At 41.9% G+C, this 12,930-nt stretch overlaps 1 protein-coding gene across 4 annotated transcripts in view; it reads left to right on the forward strand.

The window, feature by feature from the left end:
- DOCK7 (dedicator of cytokinesis 7) overlaps positions 1-12,930 on the forward strand; it is a 142,344-nt gene that overhangs the window by 90,016 nt on the left and 39,398 nt on the right. For 2 of the 4 annotated variants that reach the window (XM_039484526.1, XM_039484527.1), the window contains exons 23-29: positions 1,284-1,376; positions 2,625-2,714; positions 3,726-3,821; positions 3,945-4,085; positions 4,235-4,348; positions 5,328-5,498; positions 6,285-6,424. In XM_039484526.1, the coding sequence (XP_039340460.1) occupies positions 1,284-1,376; positions 2,625-2,714; positions 3,726-3,821; positions 3,945-4,085; positions 4,235-4,348; positions 5,328-5,498; positions 6,285-6,424 (845 nt within the window). The remainder of the gene's footprint in view (positions 1-1,283; positions 1,377-2,624; positions 2,715-3,725; positions 3,822-3,944; positions 4,086-4,234; positions 4,349-5,327; positions 5,499-6,284; positions 6,425-12,930) is intronic. The other 2 variants (XM_039484528.1, XM_039484529.1) reach the window with 1 other exon arrangement.

Below are 12,930 nucleotides of genomic sequence, written 5' to 3' on the forward strand. Positions count from 1 at the left end.
GCTGTGGTCTCTCATACTGGATGGCTCAATGGCATAACCTCAAGGATACTGGTTTAAATCTGGACTCAAGTTTGATGTGAGTTTTTAATGGGTTGTGAGAAATGAATTGGTGGTCTGGATCCAGTTTGTAGTTGACAAAAGTCTTTATTTCAAAAACCATCACCATAGCTGGCATCTAAACTGCGTCTTTTCTGGGCATCTAAGCAAACTTGGCATGGAGATTGAAAAGTCCTCTCTCCCAGGTGATGACTGAAGCTCATTTGAGAATGTTATGAAGAGCTGTATGTGGTAATTATCCCATAAGATCTGATCCAAAGCCTCTTCGTGTTAATAGGCTCCCATCGATCAAACTGATGATGTAGAACGGTTTCTGGAATGAGCTCAGTTTTGTCTGCTCCTACCTTTTCTTTAACTTTCTTGGGATGGATGAGCAGGAACATAATTCTTTTCCACCTGAAATGTTGTATACATGCTCTCTTGGTGGAGGAGGATTTGGGGAACAAATTCCATATTAATTATACAGGTTTTTTTTCCCTCCAACATATGAAAATATGAAAAAAAAATTGTTGTGTTATGAAAAGCCTAGGGTTTTTTTTTCAAAATGTCATATCTCAAATATAGCTTTGGGTATAGAAAAAACACCTTTTCCCCCATTTGGTCCTTGTTGAAATCTAGTGCCTAGCACTATTTTTTTTCAGAATAGTAGCGTTCTTTGCTGTGAACATGCAAATGTCTGAGAGCTCTTTTGATGTCTCTTCAGAGCTCAGACATTTATCAACAGGACTTATGGGGTTTATGAACACTGTATGTCAAGGAGCCTGGCTCAAGAAATGTAGAAACCCCACAGGCCACCTTTTGTGGTTCCCATCATCTCTGAGCCATATTTGTTCTGCTACATCAGTGTAAATCTGGAGTAATTCCAGTGAAGTCACTGGATTTACTCAAGATGTAAGTAAGAGCAGAATTTGGTCTCATAATGGTTTTGGTGCATGGAGAGTACGAATACAACAGGTGTAGCCTGAACAGCTGCCGCCTGAACAGGTGCTCTCATCAATGTTAATGTTGTGTTTGTGTGTTTGAAAAATAATAAAATAACCTTCGGGACTAAAATTTCTCAACACATGCCTGAGAATTCAGGTTGCTTTAACAGTACTAATTGGTGACGTGTGTTAAACACATTTTGATTTCTTTTAAGGACTGCATATCTCTAAATTAGACTACTGTGTGGCATGCAACGTGTAATATGTCTTTCCTTTCCCAACTGCTTTCTATTATATGCCCAGGGTTTAGACCGCTCCAATTCCTGGGTAAACACTGGTGGTCCCAAAGCTGCCCCATGGGGATCCAACCCCAGTCCAAGTGCAGAGTCAACACAGGTGGTGTCTACATTAGAGTTTTGGTTTTTTTGTTTTTGTTTTTTATTGGCTGATCTTTCCCTAAAGAACATCTCCTTTTAAGTGTATACTATAGTTTTGGTGGCTTGCTTTTTTCAATCTTTGAAAAGTTAGTGATTTTTATTTTTTATTTTCAAATTAGCACTTCTCCTCTTCCCTCCCCCCCCCCCCACTGCATGAAAACCCAAAAATGCATAAACAGTGTCCCCTTCCTTTCATTTCAGTAGTTGCTGGTTTGTGAAATTTAGATGCTACAGCTCCTTTCCTTTGTTGTTGTTTTTTAACATTAGTTTCTACTTTAGGTGAAGCACATTTTTAATGGAAACGTTGATCACAATTTTGTGCAGCATCATGTTTGCTTTTTGTTTTAACGTCATGAACCATTTTACCATTTTCATAAAGCATTTAGTATCCTTCATATTCAATCGATCCTTCCTTTTTAATGTGAATGTTTGAATGAGAGATAATTAAACCAAAACAAAGTGCTGGAAGCAATGATTCATGAGATGCAGCTGTATCTGTTCTGTGTTGCAAAGTATGAAATTTGTAGTGGCTTACATAAGATAGGCTTCACTTATTTAACCCTGGTTGCTTGTTGCCTTACACTGCATGATGGTTTCGAACATACCTCTCAACTTTCCTTCCTTGTAAACTCAAATTTATCTCCCTCCCACACAAATCTAGTCTGAACTAACTTGCGTTAAGGCAAGTTATTTCCATCAGAAATGTTGAATCCTGAAATTGAGTTTATGGATAAAGTTGTGTATGCTAAAAGAAAAAAATCTTATGTAATTTTCTAATTCCCTGTACTAATAGGTGGGTCATTTTCGGGGGGGTCCACACATTTGGACTGGTAGATTGAGAGGTATGACACTAAAACATATAAAAATATAATATTCTAGACATCTGCATGCTGATAGAATATAAGTATGGAAAAGTTTCATGCTTTGCAGCATTAAATGTCTTTGTGCATAAAAACATGCTTTTATTTAAAGAACATGTAAATCTTAAAAAAAAAAAAAACCAACCAAACCACAACAATGCTTTTTATTGTTGTCACTCTGTTTGTTTAAACAGATGGCTGAGAGTTTGAGAAGGGGGGAAGGTGTAAAAACCCATGAAATCTACTGTTAAACAGTATTTTGTAAATGTACACTGCCCTTGAGCTGCAGAAACCATCCCCAGCAAACTTTAATGTGCTGTCATCATTCATTCATCTCCACTCCGTAGGCTACAGATCGAAGTTGTAATCGTATGTCTTCGCACACTGAGACGTCAAGTTTCTTACAAACATTAACAGGACGGTTACCAACTAAAAAGGTAGATGTCAGTGAAGACAATTGATATCGTGGGGCAGGGAGGTCGAGTCATTCTGAAACATGGTTGTCTATCTTTTATTTTGGCCTGATTTTCAGAGGTCAGTGGGGAACTGCTTTTGCTGAGCACTTCTGTATACTAGACCACTAGCAAATATAAAATGTCCTGACCCAGTGAATGAGGATGAGTAAAAATAGCAGGAGAGGCTTGTCTGACGAATGTTCCTGTTGCTTAGATGGAATTACTGTAGGTTTTTAAAAAATATTAGTGCTGCTGTTGGATTATGTAAATGACTTGCTCTAATACAGTGAATTAAAATGTGTTAGATATTTAACACAGAGGGCCAGATTCTGATCTCACTTACATGAATGTAAATCCAGTGTAACTAGTGATGTCAGGGTTTACTCTGGATTTATGCCAATTGAAAGGAGGTAAGAATCTACTCCTAAATAATGCCAGTGACACAAAATCTGTTGACTTTTTGAATAATAAAAACACCACCAGTGACTTCTGCTGGTCTGAGATTTGTTCTTTCTGGGAATTGAAACTAAAGCAAGAAGGTGGCTGTTAGCGCAATATGGTTTATTTTTCCCATATGTACCATTTTGCTAAAGTTCTTTCTCAAAATAAATATACACTTGTGTACAAATTGCTTTATATGTCCCCTTTTTACTCCCTTTTACTTCAAGAATCTGACCAGGCAGAAAGGTAGATTTTTAAACTAATTTGAGCAACAAATATTTTGGGAGGGAAGAAAATTGTCAACACTTAAATTTTAATGTTGGACCAAAATGACGTGATGTTTCTCACCACACACATCATAGCAGCGTCCTAAGTTGTTAATTGGGGGGATCTTTTAAGGGACATTGTCACTGCTGTTGCATTAACATTTATTATTTTGCTTATCTGCATTGTTCTCCATATTTTTCCTGTGTTGTGCTTCCATTTTTCACGTGGATTGTGTTGCAAGCCAACGTGGGTACTAGGACTAATTTTGGATTTGAATCTGCTTAGCTTTTTCATGAAGAACTGGCCTTACAGTGGGTCGTCTGCAGTGGAAGTGTTCGGGAGGCAGCTTTACAGCAGGCGTGGTTCTTCTTCGAGCTTATGGTGAGCAAATTGGAAACGCATTGCTTACGGGATTAATCCAGGATTTTAGTAAAACAGACACCACTGTTAATAGCATAATGCTTTCCACAAATGATCGTTACTAGTAATATATGTTTCCTATAGGTGAAGAGTATGGTGCATCATTTGTATTTTGCTGACAAACTGGATGCTCCAAGGAAGAATCGTTTTCCGGAACGTTTTATGGATGACATATGTGCTCTGGTCAGCACAATTGCCAATGATATAGTCTCTCGGTTTCAGAAGGTAATGGCAAGCACTTAGCTGCACTCTGGCCAATTCTGCAGCTTGTTCCATCCAGGTGCATAGATCAGGGCCTTAATTTGAAACTGTTGTGTTACCATATATAACAGCACTCTTTTCCCTGCATTTTCTCTTTTTGTTCTCCCATTCAGGATACAGAAATGATTGAAAGGCTCAACACCAGTCTTGCATTTTTCCTCAATGATCTGCTATCTATCATGGATCGAGGGTTTGTCTTTAGCCTTATTAAGGCCTGCTACAAACAGGTAAATGCAGAGGAGTGTTATGTATTAGCTGGGTACCATGTCACACCACACTACTGTAACTTCCTTAGGACCAGCTGTGAAGCAGGAACACAACATTCCATTATCAGCGTGTCTTTAAAAAAATTAGCTTGATGTGTCATTCAGCTTGTGTTTTAATGCTTCTACATCTCTGTGCCTGATTCCCTTCTCAGGTATACTGTCTAAATCAGGAGTTAGTCTACTAAGTCGATAGAGTTACACTGGGAGAGAGGAGTCTCTTTCCATGAGTGTTGCCACCAGAGTAATGGAGGAAGAGATTAGAAAGGAGCTTGACTGCAAAATTTGGATCTGAGCATCCATGATGTCTGGGGGTATTTGGATCTGGGCTTCAGGTTCATCTTTACTACAGATTGAAACATTCCATAGTAGATGGCCTGAATGATAATAGTATTTGAACTTTGTTGCCTACTGTGTGAGCAGAGGGGCTGGAACAGTTTTCATAGTGGGGGTGCTGAGAGCCATTGAACTAAACTGTAAACCCTGTATACAATGGAAACCACCACAAGCCAGGGGGCGTGGCAGCACCCCTAGTTCCATCACCTATGAGTGTGACTAGCTAGCCTGCTGATGTGATATCCTTGATCTTAGTTGTGCAACTTCCTACTGAAAACAGTAGGAGTTCAATATTGCATGTGAAGTAGATGGGACTTAATTTGTAATTGTAATTAGTATGCCTATTATGCAAATATTATATTGTTATCAGCATTGTTGGCTGTGGTAAATGTTAAATGTACAGTTTCCCTATGTGACTCCTTTAATTGAAACTACAGAGAAGTGGTGTGTGTCTTACTGCTATTTAATGACAGCTAAAGCATTATAAAACCCTTTAATCTGGTCTTTCCTGCTATATAACATGGTGATGGAGGATATGTCAGAAGTCACTTGCTGCATTTGTGTGCTGTATTACTATTAACTGTATAGTTTGTGTTATTCTTGCCAGGTGTCTTCAAAGCTTTATTCCTTACCAAATCCAAGCATCCTTGTATCCTTGAGGCTGGACTTCCTCCGCATTATCTGCAGCCATGAGCACTACGTCACCCTGAATTTACCCTGTAGCCTACTCACGCCACCTGCATCTCCCTCACCGTCTGTGTCTTCGGCAACTTCTCAGGTAGGCAAAGCAGCAAAGGACACATGTGGAAATTCAAGCTGAGCTTTGTTCATAGGAGTAAGTCTCAGAGACAGGTGTGTCACACACATGTTCAGGTTCCTTTCCTGCTAAAGGTTCCTTTCCTGCCTCTTTGATCACTTATTTAAAAAATACAGGCAATGCAGGTAGAGTGGCTTAGAGGGGCCTATGGGCAGTACACTTGGCATTCCTCCTTGTAGCTGAGTTACCCATATTAGGATTGCCATAATGAAAGCTTAAAGTGCGTCTCTGAAACCCTAAACTTTTAGCCATAGCGTGTAAGCAGAACATTTTCCTTTGAAGCGAAGAACAATAGGCTTTTATTCTGACTTGTGTTGATCTTCTGTGATCATTAAAATAACCAAGGTCCATTCACTTTGTAACATCCAAGCATCATTCTACTACCTTTTCCCATCCTGTGCAAAAGAGTGAATGTGCAAAAAGTAGTCATTACTCAGCAAACACGTTGCCTTGCTCAGTAGCACTGCTCTTGCTCATCAGATTAGCTGTTTTCTCATCCTCTGGTTTGTAATGCATATTCTTAACTAAGAAGGGAACAAAAGTAAAATGCATCTACTCTGAATTATTGAAGGGTTAATGAAGTTACATGTAACATAAGTAGATATATAGCCAAAAAATGAGTGAAATAGTGGCTGACGTGAGATTTTATTGAATCTGTACAGGGCTTGTCCTCTATTTCATAAGCTGTATCTTTCTGTGTCCTCAGTGGCTCATTACACAACTTTTAACACTTGGGTTTTTCAACAGAGTTCTGGATTCTCTACAAATGTCCAAGACCAGAAGATTGCAAATATGTTTGAATTGTCTGTGCCTTTCCGCCAGCAGCATTACTTGGCAGGGCTTGTGTTAACAGAGCTGGCTGTCATTTTAGATCCTGATGCTGAAGGGTGAGTTTTTAACTTTTTCCCAAGAGGTTACTGTAATCTAAGTAGATGGTGGATCACATGCAAACTACCACCATGGACAGAGTTAATTTACATGTATAATCTGAGAGGAGAGTGGGAGTAGGAAACAAGTCCTCCAACCCGAGAATCCTCCCCGCCTACTTGCTCTGCCCCCGTTCCTATCTCTGTTAACCTCGACTCTCCAATCCTGTTTACAGGCACATTCTCCTAGCTGAGAATGAGGGGATGAGAGTCTCCCATTGGAGCCTTTCAATGATACTCTTCAATTGGCTGTGGAGGCTGCTATTGAGCAGTGGCAGAAAGTAGCTTTTTGCAGCAGTAGCAAGAACATAATTTTCAAGAGTAAGAAAATGTCTGCTGATGTTGGGTTTAGGTATAGTAGCACCTTTCATCTTAGGATCTCAATCACTTTATAAATATACATTAAGCCTCACAACTCCCCTGTAAGATCGGTAAATATAGCTGTACTACAGATGGATAAAGTGAAACAGAGAGTATTTTAAAGTTGTTTGCCAAGGTTATGCAGCAAGAAATTTTCAGAACTTGGAATACTGCCGAGTAATCGTAGAATCATAGGACTGGAAAAGACCTCTAGAGGTCATCTAGTCCAATCCCCCACACCCAAGACAGGACTAAGTATTATCTAGACCATTCCTGACAGAATAATAGAATATCATGGTTGGAAGTGGCCTCAGAAGATCTTCTAGTCCAAGCCCCTGCTCAAAGCAGGACCAGTCCCCAACTAAATCATCCCAGCCAGGGCTTTGTCAAGCCTGACCTTAAAAACCTCTAAGGAAGGAGATTCCACCACCTCCCTAGGTAACCCATTCCAGTGCATCACCACCCTCCTAGTGAAAAAGTTTTTCCTAATATCAACCTAAACCTCCCCCACTGCAACTTGAGACCACTACTCCTTGTTCTGTCATCTGGTACCACTGAGAACAGTCTAGATCCATCCTCTTTGGAATCCGCTTTCAAATAGTTGAAAACAGCTATCAAATCTCCCCTCATTCTTCTCTTCTGCAGACTAAATAATCCCAGTTCCCTCAGTCTCTCCTCATAAGTCATGTGCTCCAGTACCCTAGTCATTTTTGTTGCCCTCCGCTGGACTCTTTTTCCATTTTTTCCACATCCTTCTTGTAGTGTGGGGCCCAAAACTCGACACAGTACTCTAGATGAGGCCTCACCAATGCCGAATAGAGGGAAATGATCACGTCCCTCGATCTGCTGGCAATGCCCCTAATTATACAGCCCAAAATGCCATTAGTCTTCTTGGCAACAAGGGCACACTGTTGACTCATATCCAGCTTCTCGTCCATTGTAACTCCTAGGTCCTTTTCTGCAGAACTGCTGCCTAGCCATTCGGTCCCTAGTCTGGAGCGGTGCATGGGATTCTTCCTTCCTAAGTGCAGGACTCTCCATTTGTCCTTGTTGAACCTCATCAGATTTCTTTTGGCCCAATCCTCTAATTTGTCTAGGTCCCTCTGTATCCAAGGAGGAGGGAGAAGAATTGTTCCCCTTAACTTCTGAGGATAGGACAAGAAGCAATGGGTTTAAATTGCAGCAAGGGAGGTTTAGGTTGGACATTAGGAAAAACTTCCTAACTCACAGGTATTTGTCTAACCTGCTCTTAAAAATTTCCAGTGATGGAGATTCCACAACTTCCCTACACAACTTATTCCAGTGCTTAGCCACCCTGACAGTTAGGAAGTTTTTCCTAATGTCCAGCCTAAACCTCCCTTGCTGCAATTTAAGCCCATTGCTTCTTGTCCTATCCTCAGAGGTTAAGGGGAACAATTCTTCTCCCTCCTCCTTGTAACAACCTTTTATGTACTTGAAAACTGTTATCATGTCCCCTCTCAGTCTTCTCTTTTCCAGACTAAATAAATTCAATATTTTCAATCTTCCTCATAGGTAAGTCTGTGGGTTTGTCACGGAGGTCACGGATTCCGTGACTTTCCGTGAGCTCCAAGACTTCTGCACTGGCAAGTGCACCTGGCTCAGGGGCAGCTCAGGCATCCCCTGTGCCAGGCACACCGGCCGCTGCTGGGGCAGTCTCGAGCCACCGCAGCAGCGGCAGAGTTTGGGTGTGGAAGGGGGCAGGAGGTTGGGACACTGGACAGGGTGAGGCGGGCTCTGGGCAGCACTTATCTTGGGGCTCCCCGGAAGCGGCGACATCCCCCTTGCTCAGTTGCTATGCGGAGGTGTGGCCAGGCAGCTCTGCATGCTGCCTCCACCCAGAGTGCTGGCTTCGCAGCTCCCATTGGCCCAGGTACAAAGGGTACTTTTACATAGCAGAACACATTCCACACATACCACCTATCCTCGGAAGTGGATGAGATTCACGCACTGATGCTCTGACAAACAAACTGCTCCTAATCCCGCGCCTCTTCCATTAATATTCAACTACCTTTTAGGGCTTAAACTATCTGTGCAGGGTAAATTGCTCTGTTCAGATTTATTCTTCCCCTTCCCATTCCTATGGAGAGTTTTAAGGGCCCTATCCTCGGATGATGTAAATTGGCGTAGCTCCGTTGACATCAGTGGAGTACACTAATTTTCACCAGTTGTGGATTTGACCTGTAAGACATTTCCTGATTTGGACAGTTTATCAGTGCAGGACTAAGACTACACTAATCGTTACAAAGTTATCTATTTCAGCCACAGTACTCTGGAATAATTTAGAATTATTCCTAGATGTGTTGCCCTGCAGTGGGAATGGATTAAGGGATACATAGCTAACTGCTTTTGTATAGGAAATTCATGGGTTCTCCTCTGAGCTCTGTACATGACATAAAGTTATTGAAACTTAGACTTGTTTAACTTGTTTGTTCCGTTATCCTGTCTGTTGTATGCAAGCTGTTTGCATTCAATTGCACTATAACTTCATAATTCATGTACAGAAAAGACTTAATAATACCTTTTAAATGTATTATTACTAATATTGTTTGCCATATATTGTGTTAGTGTTCAAAGGTTGGGGTCTCATTCTGCTAGGAGCTGTACAAACATATAATCAATGCCCTGCTCCAAGGAGATTACAATCTAAAAGACAAGGCGTAACAGGTGGATTAGATAACTAGTGTGCTGTGGTGACAGAAGAGGAAAGTCCGAACAAATCAAGTCCTGGTTGGATTGTCTTAGCACATAATGTCTTCTTTGTTGGTGATGTTGAGCATTGCCTAAGGGCCAGATTCTGATCCCCTTACTCAAGTTGGGTAGCACTTTCCTCCTCAAAGAGTCCTATTGAGTCAGTGGAATTGTGGAGGAAAGTACGTACTATTGAACACAAATAAGGGAATCAGAATCTAGCCCTCTGTGTTTGGGACAGCTCCCCATTAAACAAAGAACATATAATAAAACTGTGCAACACCTGAATATAGGGTAAATCCAGGACTGAGATGGCAAAGAGACCAGCTGTGGGCAGCGAGGTCTGTTTAATGCAAGCCTAATAGCAAAATTAATAGAAGCAGCAAAGAGTCCTGTGGCACCTTATAGACTAACAGACATATTGGAGCAAGAGCTCCATGCATCCGACGAAGTGAGTATTCACCCACGAAAGCTCATGCTCCTATACGTCTGTTAGTCTGTAAGGTGCCACAGGACTCTTTGCTGTTTTTACAGATTCAGACTAACACAGCTACCCCTCTGATATTTGACAAAATTAATAGATCTTCTTTGTTATTCTCTGATATGGCTCGGAAATATCAGCTCCCATCTCCTTCATGCCAACTATGGAAAGTGGTGGTGGAGCAGAGACAAAGTTTGATTGTGTTACATAAGCTGGGTAACCCTGTGATCTCCAAGGCAGTTTTTCCTTTAGCTTTTACTAATTGGACATAAAGGCAGTTACTTTACAATTATAGCAAAGAGCTTTTTTCTAATCGTGGTTTGTAATTTCCTGACACTTTAAATGTTTCCTCCTTAGTTGTGTTAGGTCCCAGTGACACCGCACATATAACCAAGCTGGAAGACCCAGTTACAATGCAGTTGTTGTATAAGCTACCAGGGGTAACACCCCTAAGTATGTCCCTGTAACCTGTTTAAAAATGTGGACAATCCAAGGTTTATCTACAAATGTTAGCCTTTTGTAACCAGGTCCACTGACTTAGTAATAGCTGTGAGTAGATGGTGCCTGAAATACCCAGAACACTTTAAGACCTAAGGGTCAAATCCTGGGGGCCATGTAATACAAAAATGTGGAGCACGAAAACTCTTCCCTGCTTCATGGATTGGATCAAAGGACCTTGAGGAGGGTCAGGCTTGTTGCCTATAGAGGACAGAGAGGTTCTGTATCTGCTCTGCAGGCAGTTGTTATAGAGCTACCCAAGGGTTTTTCCTATTTCTTTCCTTTTCACTGAGGTCACAGAGGTTGCCAAAGTCCCAGGCCTGCAGTGTGTTGAAGGAAGGGATCAGAGTGGGGCTCTCCTGCGGTTCAAAGACAAAATAACTTACATATTGGAAAAGGAATGTGTTGCTGGTGACCTGCAAAAGGGGAAAACATCTAGACTGTGTCCTCTTTTGCGCCTTTTCAGTGAATAAAGAAGGCCAGAAAGGTTCTTTTGCTCTTGTTTTTCCTGTTTGTTTGGCGGATTTTTTAATTAGAAATATCAGGAATATGTATCCCTATTTTTCTGTTCTTCTTTGAGAGCTGGTCCTTACGTGTATTCCACACATGGGCTGCGCATGCACGTCATACTCCTGAGTCTGGAAATTCAACAAGCCGTGTCCGTTGGCCTGCACTTGCACAGTAGTTTCCCTTGTGCTCCAGACTGAGGATATTAGAGGCAGTGCAGGCTGATGCCTCCTCAGTTCCTTCTTACCAGTGCATGGCCTGAAAAGGAATCCCTGTGTCCACAGATTTCTCCAGCTTTTATCCTTATACTCTGTAAATACATTTGTAAATAATTTATAACTGCATTGCTGTCCAAGCCACACACTTTCCAGGGGCCCAAAACTCCTTTGCAGGCAACCTGAGCAAGCACTTCTGTGCAGCTCACAAGTGGGAGATGCTCAAGATAGAGCTGTGTAAGATAGTCGCTCATTGGGGAGCACCTCAATGGGATCTCTTCCCAAATGAACAGGAAGCTTCCTTTGTACTGCCCAGAGGAGCTAAGGGTCGTGGTTCCCAGGGCAATGTTCTTCTGTGGACATGCAATCTCAGACATGTCTGCCCTCCTATTTGCCTGTTACAAAGGTCTTGAGAAAGATCTGTCAGAAATGGCCCAGACAGTTTTGGTTCACAGAGCTCCTGAGGATGTCAATCTGTCCTCCTTTCAGGATCCACCCCTTCCCGGATCTCCTTACCCAAGAAGGGGTCAGAATCAGAGACCCCAGTCCAGAACTACTCCACCTAATGGCCTGGTGTTTGGATGGGCATCAGAACTAGGATGCTCTTGCTCAACATCCATCCAAGCTATTCTTACTCAAAGTAGAAAAGACTCAACTAGAACCTGCTGCCTAGCTAAATGGAGACGTTTTTCTACCTGGGTTCAGCATAAGCAGCTGTCTCCAAATTCAAGTATCCCAGTTGTTTTAGATTACCTTCTGTTTTTAAAACATTCATGTCTTTCCATTTGCTTCTACTGCGGGTCCATCTAGCAGTGAACAGTGCTTTCCTTCCTCTAGTAGATAGACATTCCATCTTTACTCACCCTATTACAATGAGATTTATGAAAGGCCTAGTTAGGACCTTTTCACCAATTGTCAAACCTACACCTCAGTCGGACCTCAGTTCGTACTATCAGCACTCCCTGGGCCACCATTTGAACCCTTGGCAAAAAGTTCCATGTCCCACCTGTCCATGAAGATTGCATTCTGAGTGACTATTACCTCAGCCGGAAGAGTGAGTGAGATGTGAGCCCTCATGGCAGACAAACCATATACTGTTTTTCACAAGGAAAAGGTCTCTCTTCGATAACATCCTAAATTCCTCCCCAAGGTTCTTTTGGAATTACCTGTTTTCTTCCCAAAACCCTATGTCTCTGCTGAGGAGAGAGAACTTCATTCCCTTGACATCAGACATATCTTAGCATTCTACCTGCAGAGAACCAAATCTATCTGAAAGTCTCCTAGGCCATTTCTTCCCCTAGCGGAAAGGTCGTGAGGACAAGCTGTATCCTCTTGGAGAATCTTTAAATAGATTTCTGGATGCATCATTGTCTGCAATCAATTAGCATATATCCCTTCACCTGACGGGGGAAGGGCACATTCCACCAGGCTCAAGCTGCCTCTACAGCATCACTGCAGGAAGAACGGTTACTGGACATGTGCAGAGCGGCTCTCTGGAATTCCAATTGCACATTCACAAAATATTACATGCTATCGTCCAAGCCTCCGATGCAGATGCAGTCCTTAGGACGTCTTTCTTGCCAGCTTCCTCACACCCTCCCCCAGTCTGAAGACTGCTTGTCAGTCGCCCATGTGTGGAATACATATAAGGACCAGCACTTGAAGAAGAAATGGAGGTTACTTACCTGTAACTGGAA

This window comes from Mauremys reevesii, linkage group 8 (assembly GCF_016161935.1).
Source record: "Mauremys reevesii isolate NIE-2019 linkage group 8, ASM1616193v1, whole genome shotgun sequence".
In the NCBI taxonomy this organism is placed as follows: domain Eukaryota; kingdom Metazoa; phylum Chordata; order Testudines; family Geoemydidae; genus Mauremys; species Mauremys reevesii.